The sequence below is a fragment of the Branchiostoma belcheri genome, unplaced genomic scaffold (genome assembly GCF_001625305.1).
Source record: "Branchiostoma belcheri isolate BF01 breed outbred unplaced genomic scaffold, Haploidv18h27 scaffold43, whole genome shotgun sequence".
In the NCBI taxonomy this organism is placed as follows: Eukaryota; Metazoa; Chordata; class Leptocardii; order Amphioxiformes; family Branchiostomatidae; genus Branchiostoma; species Branchiostoma belcheri.
The window spans coordinates 2,208,584-2,222,980 of NW_017804054.1; the positions used below are offsets into that span (position 1 = coordinate 2,208,584).

At 38.5% G+C, this 14,397-nt stretch overlaps 1 protein-coding gene across 1 annotated transcript; it reads right to left on the reverse strand.

Annotated features, from left to right (window-relative positions):
- Window positions 1–6,150: 6,150 nt before the first annotated feature.
- Window positions 6,151–14,182, reverse strand: LOC109478243 (melanopsin). The gene is made up of 12 exons (XM_019779701.1): window positions 13,966–14,182; window positions 13,382–13,617; window positions 12,030–12,163; window positions 11,065–11,198; window positions 10,544–10,637; window positions 10,082–10,281; window positions 9,543–9,744; window positions 8,942–9,099; window positions 8,757–8,846; window positions 8,103–8,291; window positions 7,586–7,804; window positions 6,151–7,229 (listed from the first exon to the last, which is right to left on the reverse strand). Exons 1-12 carry the CDS (start codon window positions 14,104–14,106, stop codon window positions 6,867–6,869), a joined length of 2,160 nt encoding a protein of 719 aa, XP_019635260.1. The 5' UTR covers window positions 14,107–14,182; the 3' UTR covers window positions 6,151–6,866.
- Between the last annotated feature and the right edge of the window lie 215 nt (window positions 14,183–14,397).

Consider the following 14,397-nt stretch of genomic DNA (forward strand, 5'->3'; position numbering starts at 1 on the left):
TCTTGATTTATTTAAAGCATTTGATTCAAAGCTGGGCAAAAACAAAGAAAACTCCATTTAAGTTAGTTTAAAGCTTACTGCTGTAGTAACTATTACCATCGTTTAAACAAAGAAAGAGTGCAAAGTCATTTTATTTATACTATACCAGTTCCAATCACCCTACGGTCGGGTTGTTACCTTTTTTAATGTATAGCATAGTAAAATTCTTTCGCAGGCTTTCGTTATGAACAAGTAATGCCGGTAGCATTTCGAAGGCTGCGTAATTACTTTCAATATAGCAAGGTACTGATTCCTCGTTTTATATACGATCTTGCCATCTGGCTTCTTCCGGCTGGCTGCCTGCCGTGTGACAAGAATACAGCTTGAGGACAACTGACATTTCGTGTTGTAGGATGGAATAGGTAGTGTGATAGTAAAATATTGAAACTTATTACTTTGAATAAACCAGAAAGATACAGAATAATTTTCAAAGCTGATTCTAATATGAAAACATAATAACATTTTGTCTCTTACTTCGATGCAGTGTCCAACATAGCAATGTCTTTCATTCCTTTTATATATGATGGTGGCTGTGCATATGTAACGTTCCCATTAAATCAAATCCATTTGTACTGTGATTGAAAAATTTTATTTTTCCATGTTTTTTTCAGTGAGAAATGAATGTTGTAATACTTAGCACAATATATCATTTCCTGTTTAACAAAACTTATGATGTCAAAATTGAAAATATTTTTCGCCCTATTACATCAGATTTGGAGTCTGCAGAGGATGTCATCCATAAAATGTACTTGCTGTGGCCTTACCTAATGTTTGGAAATATTCCTGAACTTATGTAGCACAGAATTACGTGAATCACATTTTCCCACCAGGGGATTACTTTATGGCGACATTTATGTGAGAAATGTACGGTGACCCTTTCTCAGGGATTACCCTGATGACAAAATTATAGGCTTTAGAATCCTTTGCCAGAAGGGTCTGAGTTATGAATTGTTTTTATCGAATGATGAGAGTCATTTTTCAACGGTTCATTGATTTCGGATTATGTATTATTACTATATTATATATATTACTTTGGAACTCTATACCATGGTGTTCTAGGAAGGAAACATTTTACATTTTTTATACTTTAGCTCTTGTTATATACCAATACCACATTTCTTATTTGGAAAAATAGACTCTAAAAGCAGAAATTAATATATGTACGTATTCCCACTTTCTTGAGATATTTCACTTCAAAATACTGCATGACAAATAGCACGGATCTTCATACTTAAATTACTTTCTAAGCGACTTTGAGTACAGGGATCCCATTTGGATTATCATATTCGATGTGTCCTATTTCAAAGAAACTTAACAGCACTCTACATTACCCTTTGGAATGTGGAGCCTTAAATTGTACATAAGCAACTGATATCGAGACTCCCTATGAACATTTGTAACATATTGCCGGACATAGGACATCTCCGTTTTGTTATCTATGAAACTCTCCTTCATGTTTCCCCTCGGGGCTATCTAGACATGAAGCAGTTATTACGATAACCGACATGATTGAGGGTGATTGCGTTTGGGCCTTAGGATATATACTACGCCCGGGAACGATGCTCCATATATGTATTTTATACGACCAATACAAAACTAGAAAACATATTTACTGGCGGTTTGAAGATATAGCTGGCTACGTTAAACCGATTAATCATGCCTTGTGCATTTATGATACCAATATATAACAAGGACAAAGATACCAAAAAGGATAGACTAGTCATCTTTGTGGTAAATCCCTACACAGTCCTTGATGGATACTTGGAGTTTAATTGCAAACTTTAATTGCTAGATTTAGGCGTTTCGACTTACTGGATATCAATCTAAAAACCATTTTAGAAGTTCAAGTGCAAAATTGATTGTTATTTTAGCCTCTTCGATTGCAATTGTAATTCATCTAAGCTGAAGTACATGTGCGTAGGTAGTTTAAAAGTGAATGCAAAGGAAATTAATCATAAAGTACTTCGAACTAAAGGTATTTGCTTCAAAGGCCACTTCTTGGAAAGCTTCCTACAACCGGTCCGTTGGAAGGAGACCATTATTTATTGAGCCATCATACTTTAGTCGGTCACTCCACGATTTATGGTACAAGATGTGATAACTTCCTCCTAGAGTAAAAACGACTCAAAACAGTTTGAAAGCTCATCTTGAAACATTCATATCAAATCTCCTGGACACTTAAAAGTATCAAGTTAGAAGTGGTTGAAATCCTCGATTCTGAATCGGACTCCTTTGCAAGAGTGAAGGAGGTTCTCTACATTGGGGCTCACAGACCTACACTGAACAGAGACAGGGAGAGACACGTTTGTTGGTGCTTGTCGTAGGCATCCGACAGTAAGTAAATGTCGCAGTATATCGGAAAAATGCAGAAAAAAAAATACTGCTATATTTTTCTAGGGTATCTGAACATGGACTACAAGGTAATTTCAGAAGTTACGAAATAATGATTAAAGAGCGCTAAGGGTGATGCAAAAAATTCAACGTGAGAAACCAATACTAGTACACTAGTATACTTGTTATAGAAAACTTAGATTAGAAAGTTATAACCGTCCATATATAACTATAATATTTGGTCATAAAATTGTAAGATTCAATCGTACTAATGGCAAAACGTCAGCATTTTACGACCATGTCCCGAATTCCGTCCCGAATTCCGTCGGGTTTATGTCATAACCGCAAGGATTTCACACAATTATTGCAGACATTTAATGACAAATGATAAAGATACCGTAAATCGTCCTTCGTCGCCAGTGTTATCCGGCAGACGCATTGAGACCAATAATTTATCATATGTGGCCTAGATTGAAACATTTTCTGTTAGCAAAATGCGTGCATGTTTAATGTTTCTTTATGAAGATCGTATACGTAAGTACTTGAAATATTCTTCACAATACAAGCTGCCATCAATGCATCATGCAGTAAAATCAGCAAATTGCAGGTATTTTACGTTCGTTTTAAATGTTCGAAAGTTGATGATTTATTAACGTCTTAAATGAAAAATAAAATCCAAAAAGAACGTTATACAAGCTCTGCTTGTAATGAGGCCAATTTAACGAGAAGCCACTTATTTCCTCTTCCCCGTAGATTAAGGAATTGTTGCTGCCTCTGCAATTCTTTCTCCATTTACGGCTGCCAGGTACAATATGTAAAACGTGTTATCATGGCTTACCGCAATGTCATGGTTGTCAAACAGCGTTGTGTAGCGCAGTAGACATAATGAATGGAGATGGGGCGCAGCGTGAATTAGCAGGGACAAAAATTAGACTTATTATAGATGGTGGCGTGTAACATATACCTAACAAAAACCAAGGCCGTGCTAGTCATTTATAACAATATCAGATATCAATTATAAATATACCAAATATACCAGATGATTTGTTTGAACTTGATGAACTTTGTAAAAAAAATATTTTTATTACATACATACATATATATATACATATCGCATCCAAAACTTAATCGTTAATGTTCCATTGTAATATCTACAAATCTACCGGTTAAAAGTGCAAGATTGTCTTGTTTGTCAACGTTAACGATGGCTGATAATTATGTTTATCGAAGGAAACATATTGTTTTTGCTCTGTTTCCTCTTAATCTCCAAGCCAATACGGTCAATGACCTAAGCCAGGCGTCTGTCACCATGGTAACTAGTGTTGGGTTACATCATGTTCCAATTTTAAAGCAGGGGGGGTAGACTCCTGTCACCATATACATACGAATTTTTAGTAAGAATTAACAGAGAAGATCATTATGTGAAGGTAAACTTTATTCATTTGCTTTGCAAATGTTACCTTTCTAGTTTATGTATATTTATTTTGCTAAATTGATGTGGACTCTAACTGCAACACTATTCATCAAGAGGCTGTAATGCGAGGTCAGGATTACGTGCTTTAAATCGTATCGTCGTGTGCCCATTACAGACATGATTTGTTGCTGACACAGAGGCCACCGTCACACACAATAAGAACACGCAGCCCTTACATGCCACTCAATTGACATGCTCAGCCGTGCGTCGCATTCAGCGATCATCTTCGCGTCCTTGATATTAAAGTTAGAGAGTCTCGATGTATATCCTCTGAAGACTGTCAGGAAAGTGTTAAAATATCTCGAGGATATTCTTGGTTCTGTAGGAAAGACGTTATATTTTTTCTTTATCAAGACTAAACGTGCCGTGGTTTTATAGTGTAAGCTGTGTAGCTTATTGTTTTCCATTTACTTTTTTTGTCTATTTGTAAATTTATTTCTTTTTCTTGCATAAAATTATTGGAAAGAACATATCCCGAGGAAACATAACGTTTCAACAAGTTCATTGCCCCTACCTAGACGTAAATATTGCAAATGCTATTTGCTGCAGTTACGAATGTTAGGAAGAAAATGGATGGTTAGGGACAAAAAAACTGGCTTTATAAATTATCGGCTATTGGCGATTCGTGACGTATTAGAATAAAATGTTCTCTATGATCTGTGCTGGTTCAATTAGCTGGTTTGCGTTTTTAACTGTGCATATACTAATATTTTTAGCTCCAATCTAATACATTCGTGTTGAGGAATTAATCATTTTACCTGTGGTTTTTTCCTGTAAGGTTCTAAATTAATAGATAATATTGATTCGATTTGATAATTTATGAAATATCCATTAAAATCAAACTTAAACGTTAAGGTGAGAGCAAGAAAAATGAAGAAAAAAAGAACTAAATGTCATATAATTAAACTACCGTGTCAACTGCGCCATCTAGTGACAATACTGGTTCTGCAACTGTCAACTTTGCCAAAAACAACAAATACGTTAAAACGCGAGCCGCTAAGGGATTAAAGAGTTTAAACCACAAGAGGCTGCATATCACATTTTAACTCAGCAAAATTTATTGCGTTTTACACGTGACATATATATTAGATCCATGAAGGATCTAATCAACATGACAGTATGGCATATGTTGTCAAATGGTAAATCTACTAACAAAAAGTCTGCTTTTAGCCTGGGTACCATCCTACTTGTATACCGGGGCTCCACACTCGCTACTTCTTAGGGAAGCGAGTGTGGGAGCCCCGGCATACAAGTAGGATGGTACCCAGGCTAGTCTGCTTTACCCATAACATAATAACCACATATATGCATCTGTCTAGATACAATACGTGAGGAAACCCTACATTTTAAGACACACTCTCTTTATGCATGTACTTCACCATAAGACATAACAACTAAATCTTTAATTGTACACATATCAACTATAGTAAGTTTTAATTTTAATGATATTCAGTATCTTACGTGACAAAGAAATGGCATATTCAACCAAAGTTAATCACAATCTAGCAAATTTATTTTCTTGCCGCTTAAAGAATCACCATAATCTGCTTAAGTTGCCAAAATGTGAATACATAAAGCTTATATACAACGAATGGTGTGCAGGCAAATCCTGTGTCACAAATAATAAGGACAACAATGGATTTTAAATTTGAAATCAAATTGATAACGTTAAGAGCATTTGTCGCCATTTATCAACCAATCAATCAATCAATTTAGTCAATCAATCAATACCAATAATTCTAAAATAGATCAATGCAACAATATTCTGATGCTGTATGCTATCGACAACATCGACTAATATATGCACAACACGCAATAGAACTAAGCACACGTTGCTGGGGTTTTCTTCGTGGCAAGTTTGCTCTTCTTTGCTTACTATTGCCCCAACTACGTTTGAATATCGCTATGTTTTTCTAATTAACTAGCATTTGAGCTAGGTTCACATCATTGACTTTCTGATATGTTACAAGTATAAATAAGACAACATAGCCATCGATGTTTTTTACAAATCCACAGCAGTTACGTTTGTTTTCATTACATACCATAACATAGTTTTAATACATACTCATAACATTTGATCTTTACTTTATTGCACAACAAAACTTTTTTTTCAATCCTCAATGCCTTCATATCTTAACGACCAAGAACATTTTTGTGTTTGCTTTTCGTGCTTTCCAAAAGTGTTCCCATCAATAAACAATTTGCTCGATAACTCTTACCTGTTTTCTAGGTGACATTCTTAATAAGAGTAACTTACTACGCTCACATTTAGTGTATGTAGACAAACATTTGTTTAAGTGGCTCAGTATTTTACTTAATATTTTATCATTTAGCTAAAACGTTCTTTAAAATATACTATTTGCTGATCTTGAATAGATATACACAAGGTAATTAATACAATTACAGAGTCAAAGAAAGGTTAAAAGACACTAGACTTATTTAACTAGAGGTATTGTTAACGCAAATTGTAATCAGCATTACCATTAACACAAGACCAATTTTTATAGCCATATTCATCATTCGTTTGAATTAGTATGGATGTTCTATTAATACATCTCAGCTGATAGTAAAACTCACTTGCCGACATATGAACTATGATCTTAATGTAGGTAAAGAGAACTCCCCACCCTACTCGTCCCACGATTAACATTCATTTCACAAATTACCCACAATGCAGCACGCTGCGTATACGCAGTTTTAACACTCTTCTGTGAGATGCTTTTGTTATTATTGTACATCTGCATGGAACGTTTCACCTACAGTTTGGTGTCATTTACAGAGCATGTCCATACTTAGGACCTTCTAAAACGTTACTGGACGAGGAGTATTTTGTCAACAGTGTGAAAGAATGTGAAATAATCTTTATCTGTGCATCCGGTACAATCGCCCTTCAAAGTTACACAGAATGTGTAAGCTTATTATCCTTGCAATGTCAAGGAGCTTACCATCAATGCCGCCAATCATTATTCTGTTTTTCTTTGAATTTTGTTTTGAAATTTTGCAGCCTATTTAGCCAGCAAAATCACAAAACCGTTTCATCATGGGCCTCGGCAAGCATCAGCGAGGCTTTGCCAAGATTGATCGCCAAGTCGCTGGCTTTCCTGTATGTTTCCACAGGGGGCTCTTCTGCCATTGCCTGGAAGCGCACAGAGAGCATGTCATACGACCCCTCAGTCTCGTTCTCTGAGTCTGTGTCAACCTCAGTGATACCTGCGTCAAAAGCGGGGTTGTCGTACTCTTGTGTGTCGGAAGACTGCCGGGTTGTCTTCTTTGTCGTGTCGCCGCTGTGGATCTCTTCGGGCTGCTTCAGTGTTGCCGGTCGCTCGGCGTCGAAGTGGTCCTTTGTCGTGTTGAAAGATCGACTGCGATGCGTGTCTCCAACCACCTTTAGAAGGACGGAATTTGTTTCACATTCGAACAAGCCATGCTGAAAACATAGTAGGAAACTGTATTCATATCACCAAATGGTTGTGACTGTGTACAAAGGTGTCATTTAGCCCGTCACATTTTCGGACAACCATTGTCATAATGTTAAACAGTGCGGAATGTGGTAGAATGAATGCATATCATTTGGCATATTTAGGAAATCACTGTATAAAAACCCTAGACTTTGGTTCCGGATAACTCATAAAGGAACGGCAGACTACAAGAAATACTTCACGCACAGTGTACAGGGGCTAAAAATCATTAGATCTCGTATGCTAATAGCATAGACCAATATTATGTAGCGTTAGGTATCACCTTTTTCTGCTGGCTGTCCTGACTGCGATCATACCCACTCTCTGTCCGCCTCACGTTCACGGTAGTGGCCACTCCTCTCGGCTTCGGGGGCGGCTCATCAGCCAGGGCGGCCATGTGACGCTCGATCGGAGCTGCTATCGGCTGGCTGGGGAGGGGGGTGGGGATCTTCCCGGGAATAGCGGCGCTCTCCAGGGTGGCAGACGAGCTCAGTTCAGCTACCTGGATATAATAAATGGAAATTATAAGAAAGCAGTCGTTAAAATACCTGTCTTTCACTTATCTTTATTAGATATTAGATAATTACATCATTTACATGCACACTTATAGAGCGTTCTATGAATAAAGATAAAGATATATAGAATGCTTACTTAGATTTAATAGATTTATTACTCCGTGAAGAAGGTTTACCTCCTGCAGGAGTATTGTGGTCAATTGGTTTAACATGTTCGCAGGTATTTCTCATTGTTTCTTTTTGTTATCGGCAATTTGATACGTCGTCGAGAGAAAGAGAGAGAACCTTTGGAACAGGGCTTGCCGATGAACCATGAGAAGTCTGTGGTGACGGAATCACCTCCGCCTTGGTAGTCACGTTCCCAGAGGGCCGCACTTCGATCTGAGCAGAAACAGTCGGTACACTGGCTCCCTCCTGCGGGGCGGACTCCGTTGCACCTCCCTCGGCCTTTTCCATCCTCTTATCCACTTCCATCTTTAAAAAAAAAAGAAAAAAAAAAAGAAATGTTGTACAGAAATTAATCTATTAACATCAGGGCCCATCACTCTTCATTCATCTGCGACGGGGGCCGACATCGTCTACCAGATACATTTAAACCAAGTGTTGACGTCACACGTGACGCCACGTGACAAGCCTCACTGGGTCAGTCTACTGAGGAAGACCTGAGTGACTGGTCGAAAGTTCTAGTTGAAAGAACTTTTTTGTGCAAAAAAGATTAAACATGTAACTACCAACACAGATGAACTTTTATGATTAGTATTACAAATAAAATCGTTTCAGAAACATGATTAGTAATTTAAAAAATTTACATCTAAACTTGTAGCCAAACATAGAACCACAAATGTCACACCTTGAATTTGTGTTAAATTTGTCCCATAGCTAAGCCATGATGCATCACGATTGTACTCAGAACTGTGATAAGGCTGATAAAACAAGTACCTTAACCATCATGGTGTCCTGGCGGGATACGCCGCTGCCTTCGTCCACCGACACACTAGATGCGGAGTGCACGCTTGCCTGGGGGTCATGCTGATAAATTGTGATATACATTAAAAACAGTATAGGCATATCCTCGCAAAAATTAACGAATTAACAAAATCAAACGGTAAACATAATATTCTTACAGTTGGAGCAGTGGTTTGGGTCATGCTCATGGAGGCAGTAGCGGAGGTTCCTCGGGTCTTTGTCTTGGTCTCCTCCTCATCCGCCGGCAGACAGCCTGACAGGCAGGGGATGTGCTTCTTCACAGCCGCGCGGAACTTCGGGTGAGTGATGGCGTACACTGCACGAAAAAATGCACAAACTTAAAAATAAATCAACTCACTCAAATTTACATTGGAGACACCAAGCGCTTCTAGCTCTGCTTGACTGTCTTTAACAGTCAAATAGATACTATGGTCCCAACACTACATTGTGTTAAAAGGCCTCGCTTTTTCTTCCAGCTCTATAGCGATGGCGATGGATACATTGACAACTCTTGAAAAATCTCTATAGACCCTTTTCAGTAACAAAAATTCGCAAGGTGGAGTTTATTTTGATTAGCCCCACTCAATTATAACACTGTATCAAAGAGCTGTGATGGCCTTTGTTGTTTGAGTAATTTGGATTTATTAGGTCTTATTCAGTACTTTTTTATATACTTTGTCATACATTGTACCATGTACAATTGTCGTACAATAAAGTTCTTCTTCTATAATATCAACTACCTCGAAATCAAAAGCTTACCAATAGGATTGTACACGGCAGACGACTTGGCAAACATGGCGGGAATGGACTGCAAGTATGGCGTCACCAGATCCTGATATCCCAGCGTCCCTAGCGCGGAGACCACGGCGTACGGAGTCCAGGCCGACATGAACAGGGTGATGACGATAAAGGCGATCTTGGCGGTCTTGATCTCATTCTTCCGCTGTCGCTCTTGTTGAGCCTTTCGATAAAGAACAACATGTGTGATATTATTCAGAATTGATCCCAATATAAATTATATACAATGCCGAGCACGTAATATCATCACGTAGGATCATGAAATAAGAAGGATCTTTAAGCATTTCCAATCTTTATTATCTCACCACAGAAATGAAGTGCAGTATACTCATAATTATATATCTGCTTGAATGTTAATTATTTCCCATTTCTCCCCCTTATACCTGTCTTGGAAGTTCTCATCATCATCTACGTATATACATCATCAGTTACCTTGATTCTAAATAATAATATCAAAACAGCAACAAGTGACAGGACAGCAAATAAAAAACAGCGTATACCTTATTCTTCACATCCTCATGAGCCATCTCCTTGACGGCCTTGCCGAACTGTTTGTCTCCTGACTTGACGGTGGCGAAGATGTTGTAGTAGCAGTAGATGATGACACCCATGGGGATGAAGTACATGGTGAAGAAGATGATGTAAGTGAAGATGTGGTAGCTCAGCTTCGGCGTCATGTAGTCGAAAGTGCAGCTCGTTCCTGTAACATGAATGTAATATACTGGTTAGGGCCAGTCGTCGATTTATAGAACCTATAATAATTTTGACTTTTAATCCATGGCGATCCCAATGGCCTTGTAGTTAACACAAATTTTGCTCGCACGACTCGGTCAAAACTGAGCACCAAAGTCCTCATATGTGGTGTGTATTGTCGACAAGGGGAAGTGGAGTGTGAGGCATATAGGCAATTCAGACATGTACATTCAAAGTGTTTATCGACTATATAGATAACCATCACCTACCGAATCCCTCTGACACGTAGGCGCTCCATCCAAACAGGGGAGGAAGAGACCATACAAGAGACCAGATCCACAGCAGGAGGATGGCAAACATCACCTTTGAAGTGGCAAAAGAGAGGTGCAGCCATTAAAATATCATATAGCCAGAAAACATTGACCAATTAAAAGGCCTCATTTCCCATCGGTTATCAGGCCGTAACATCAACACTTTTTGGACCGTACCATTATACCTCTGGGCCTCGGGGCATCACCCTTTAATAATTACCCTTACGTTCGTTTCATTTTAGAAGACATTGCTTCTGCATATGTTTTTATCTTGTTACAGGAATCTAGTAAAACAGTAGATTCATGCAAATATGGCATATACGAAGTTAATTAACCATTGGCTGAATGTGAGCGAATACTTTTTAAAAATCGTTAGAAAAAATATTATGATAGGTTTGAAAATCAATTTCAAGTACAACCAGTTCGATATTCAAATTATCGTTTAAGATAACGTGTTAACATTATGCCTATCAACTAACCCGTTGCTTGGTAACAATCCGCATGACCAGGAAAGGCTTGGTGATGACGAGATACCGATCCATGGAGATGGCCATCAGCGTATTGATGGACAGACATCCAAACAATCCTCCAGCAAAACCGTACAACTCACAAGCTTCAATCGCAAAGGTAGGCAGATAAAAAACAAGTATGAGTTTTGGAAAGCTTTTTTGTATATAATGTGCTATTGTAAACAATAGCCTGGGGTGTAACATTACAAAATAATATAACACTTTTGGCTAATCATTGATTTACAGCAACTGCAAGGTTATAGCTACATGTAGAAGTCCTGATGGTGGAAAGAAGATACCGGTGTACTCTTGTTTTAAAAGACAGGAGCTAGACGTAATAAAACTCCTATAATTAGAGCTTAAGCCGTATTGGGTAAACGTGTTTCTGTTTTATATCGCTATCCTATATGGTGATATAAGGGACATTGTATTCTAATGACAGCAGGAAGACAATCGGCACATGTATTGATATATTAAACAATAAGCAAACTAGAAGGTGATATGTCAAAGATTAGAGAAAATACATTCCTGTGTACCATCATAAAAGTCCATCTGTGTTGGTAGTTACATGTTTACATGTTTGGTAGTTAAGACTTTTGATCCAACACAAAGATGTTCTACGGGGGCCGACATCGTCTACCAGATACCTCTGACAACGTATATCAGATATCTCTGTTAACGTAACAAGCCTCACTTGGTCAGACTACTGAGGAAGACCAGAGTGACTGGTCGTACTCTCTAGGTGAGAGAACGTTGTATTGGATCAAAAATCTTAATTCTAAACGTGTGCCTGTGTAGTTTGCAGACAGTACAGTGACATTTCGTCACAGAACACTGAAGAAATTGATGAACTACATGTTGACTGATGTTCACATTGACAGAGCTTAACGCAGATATCATGGTTTAAAAACACCGCGGCTTTAAGCAGAACCCACCAAAGTCACTGAGAAGCCAGCGTTGAAAAGCCGAGTTAACAGCAAAGATAGGCATGTTGGTGAGGTTCATGAGAAAGTCGCTGAGAGCAAGGTTGATGATGAAGAAGTTAGCAGGAGTCCGTAAGCCTTTAGATCTGACAGCGAGAATGGACGGTGGAGAAAAGAGAAATGTAGCGAGTCAAGAAGAGACGAAGCAAAGCGACAGAAGATGACGGCAATGCAAATTTCCGTCCCGTAAACGGTCGTCGCCTTTTGGTGCCATAACGCTCACTGATCGATGCCATTTCCGAGCGTATCCTAACTTTTTTGAGGTCCCAAAACGTATAAACGTATAAAGCGTAATGTATACTACACAAAGAACATTCGAATTACAAATGTAAGGGAGGAGCATGAAAATGGTATTAGTAAAAATAAGAAAAATCACAAGCAAAGCATGGAACTCATTTCAAAAAAGCGCAGCTCTGAAAACCCTAACCTATACCCTAATAACCCTGTACCCCACAAAACATCACAGTACGGATGGACCGTGCCGATACAGTTAAAGCTAGCGTTCATCAATATGGCGACGACCGCTTATAAGACGGAAATTCGCAACGGGAAATACAGCAGACCTACCTGTATCCGACAGCAACCACTTATTAGCCATGGAGTTTACGGCAAATATGGGCATTTCAAACATATTCATGCAAAAGTCACTGATTGCCAGATTTATAATAAAGTAATTTGATATGGTCCTCAACTGCCTTTGCCTGGAACAAAATACATATCTGGAGGTTAGCACAAGACACATCACTGAAATTAGCACAGATACACATTCATGCAGATTAGAAGTATATTTGCAGGCTTGTCTGTGGTACGAGGTAGCATTTTGTCACAACTGTTTGACTTGTATCTAATATGTACCATTCTTCTATTAATGACACCTTTCGGTTTCTCTGTTTCACTATTTAGTAGATGCAATGCGTATCAATAAAACTGTGTATTTTGAAGAAGTGTACATAACAGAAACCATATATTATAGAATGTATAGGCAGGAAATCGTGATATGAAGGAAAAGAAAAATTAGAAAGGAAACATTTGTAAATCAGATGCATAATGTTCGCTTATGGTCTCTGTCAATTGTTACTCAAACACATTCATATATATGGTGACAGGAGTCTATAGCTAAAGCCCTCCTGCTACAAAATTGCAGCATGATGTAACCCAACACCATGGTGACATGGTCTCATGGTGACAGACGTCTGGTTCAGGCCATTGACCTTATTGGTTTGGAGAAGAGGATAGGAGGAAACAGAGCAAAAGCAATATGTTTTTATTCGGTAAACATAACAAAAAACAATGTGTTCACCTACTTGATGAAGGAGTATACCACGACAGCGTTGCCGAACATGCCGCAACACCCGATACAGAACACGGCCGTGCCCACCATGTAGTGAGCTAGCGGCGGGATGTCCCACACCACGCCGCCGGAGTCAGTCCCGTTACAGACGGTACCGTTCCCGGTACATCCCGGCGTAGGCGTTACCTCCATACCGTCCCCCTCTCCTGACAGGAGTTTAAGGGCCACTTCCCCAACTTGATTGCCTACCTAGGAATATCAAAGAAATGTTTTTATAAGAATATCATTAATTATGTAGACCTATATACTTTCTACTTAGTAAATCCTACAACATAGTTTTGTGCGAATTTGATGATGCAATATTCTATTACTGTTTTATGTTTCAGATTCGTGACAAATTGTCTTTTGCAACTCAAAAATGTCACTCTACACTCAATGATGTGCCCCTGTTACTATTAATAAATAGCCTGCGGCCAGTAGGCCAGCCTAACAATTGAGTATTTGAAAAAGAAAATAAATTGGCCTCAAGAGTATACATCGTTATCCATTGTGATAACAGCAATGACGATTGTTCGACGATTGTGACCATTGTCTTACCTCCGAAAACCATTCTGTCAACGCTGTTGGGAAGACAGCATCATTCTCCTCATCTACTTGAGTAGCATTGACTGGAGGTTGAAACGACGGGAGCTCAGCCATCTTCCTTGCATCTAGCCTGTAATCAGTTGGACCTCTCATTAAATTAATGTAAATTCTCTTCAATCATGAACACATTGTTTATCAGGTATGAACAAAACACCGCTTTTACAATAGTTCCTGATGAGGTGAATAAAAAACGACGGCAAATTCAATGGTCCATCACGGATCCTTCCGTCTTCTACTTCTTCAAAAATTATAGTAAAACCAAGCAAGTTCAGAATGCTATGATGTACATCATATTTGAAAAAAGGAGCAGCCTAATGGTAAACTTTGTCATTCTTTTCATTAACTTGTCTTTCTCGTTGTATTGAAATTTTAGAGCAAAATTTG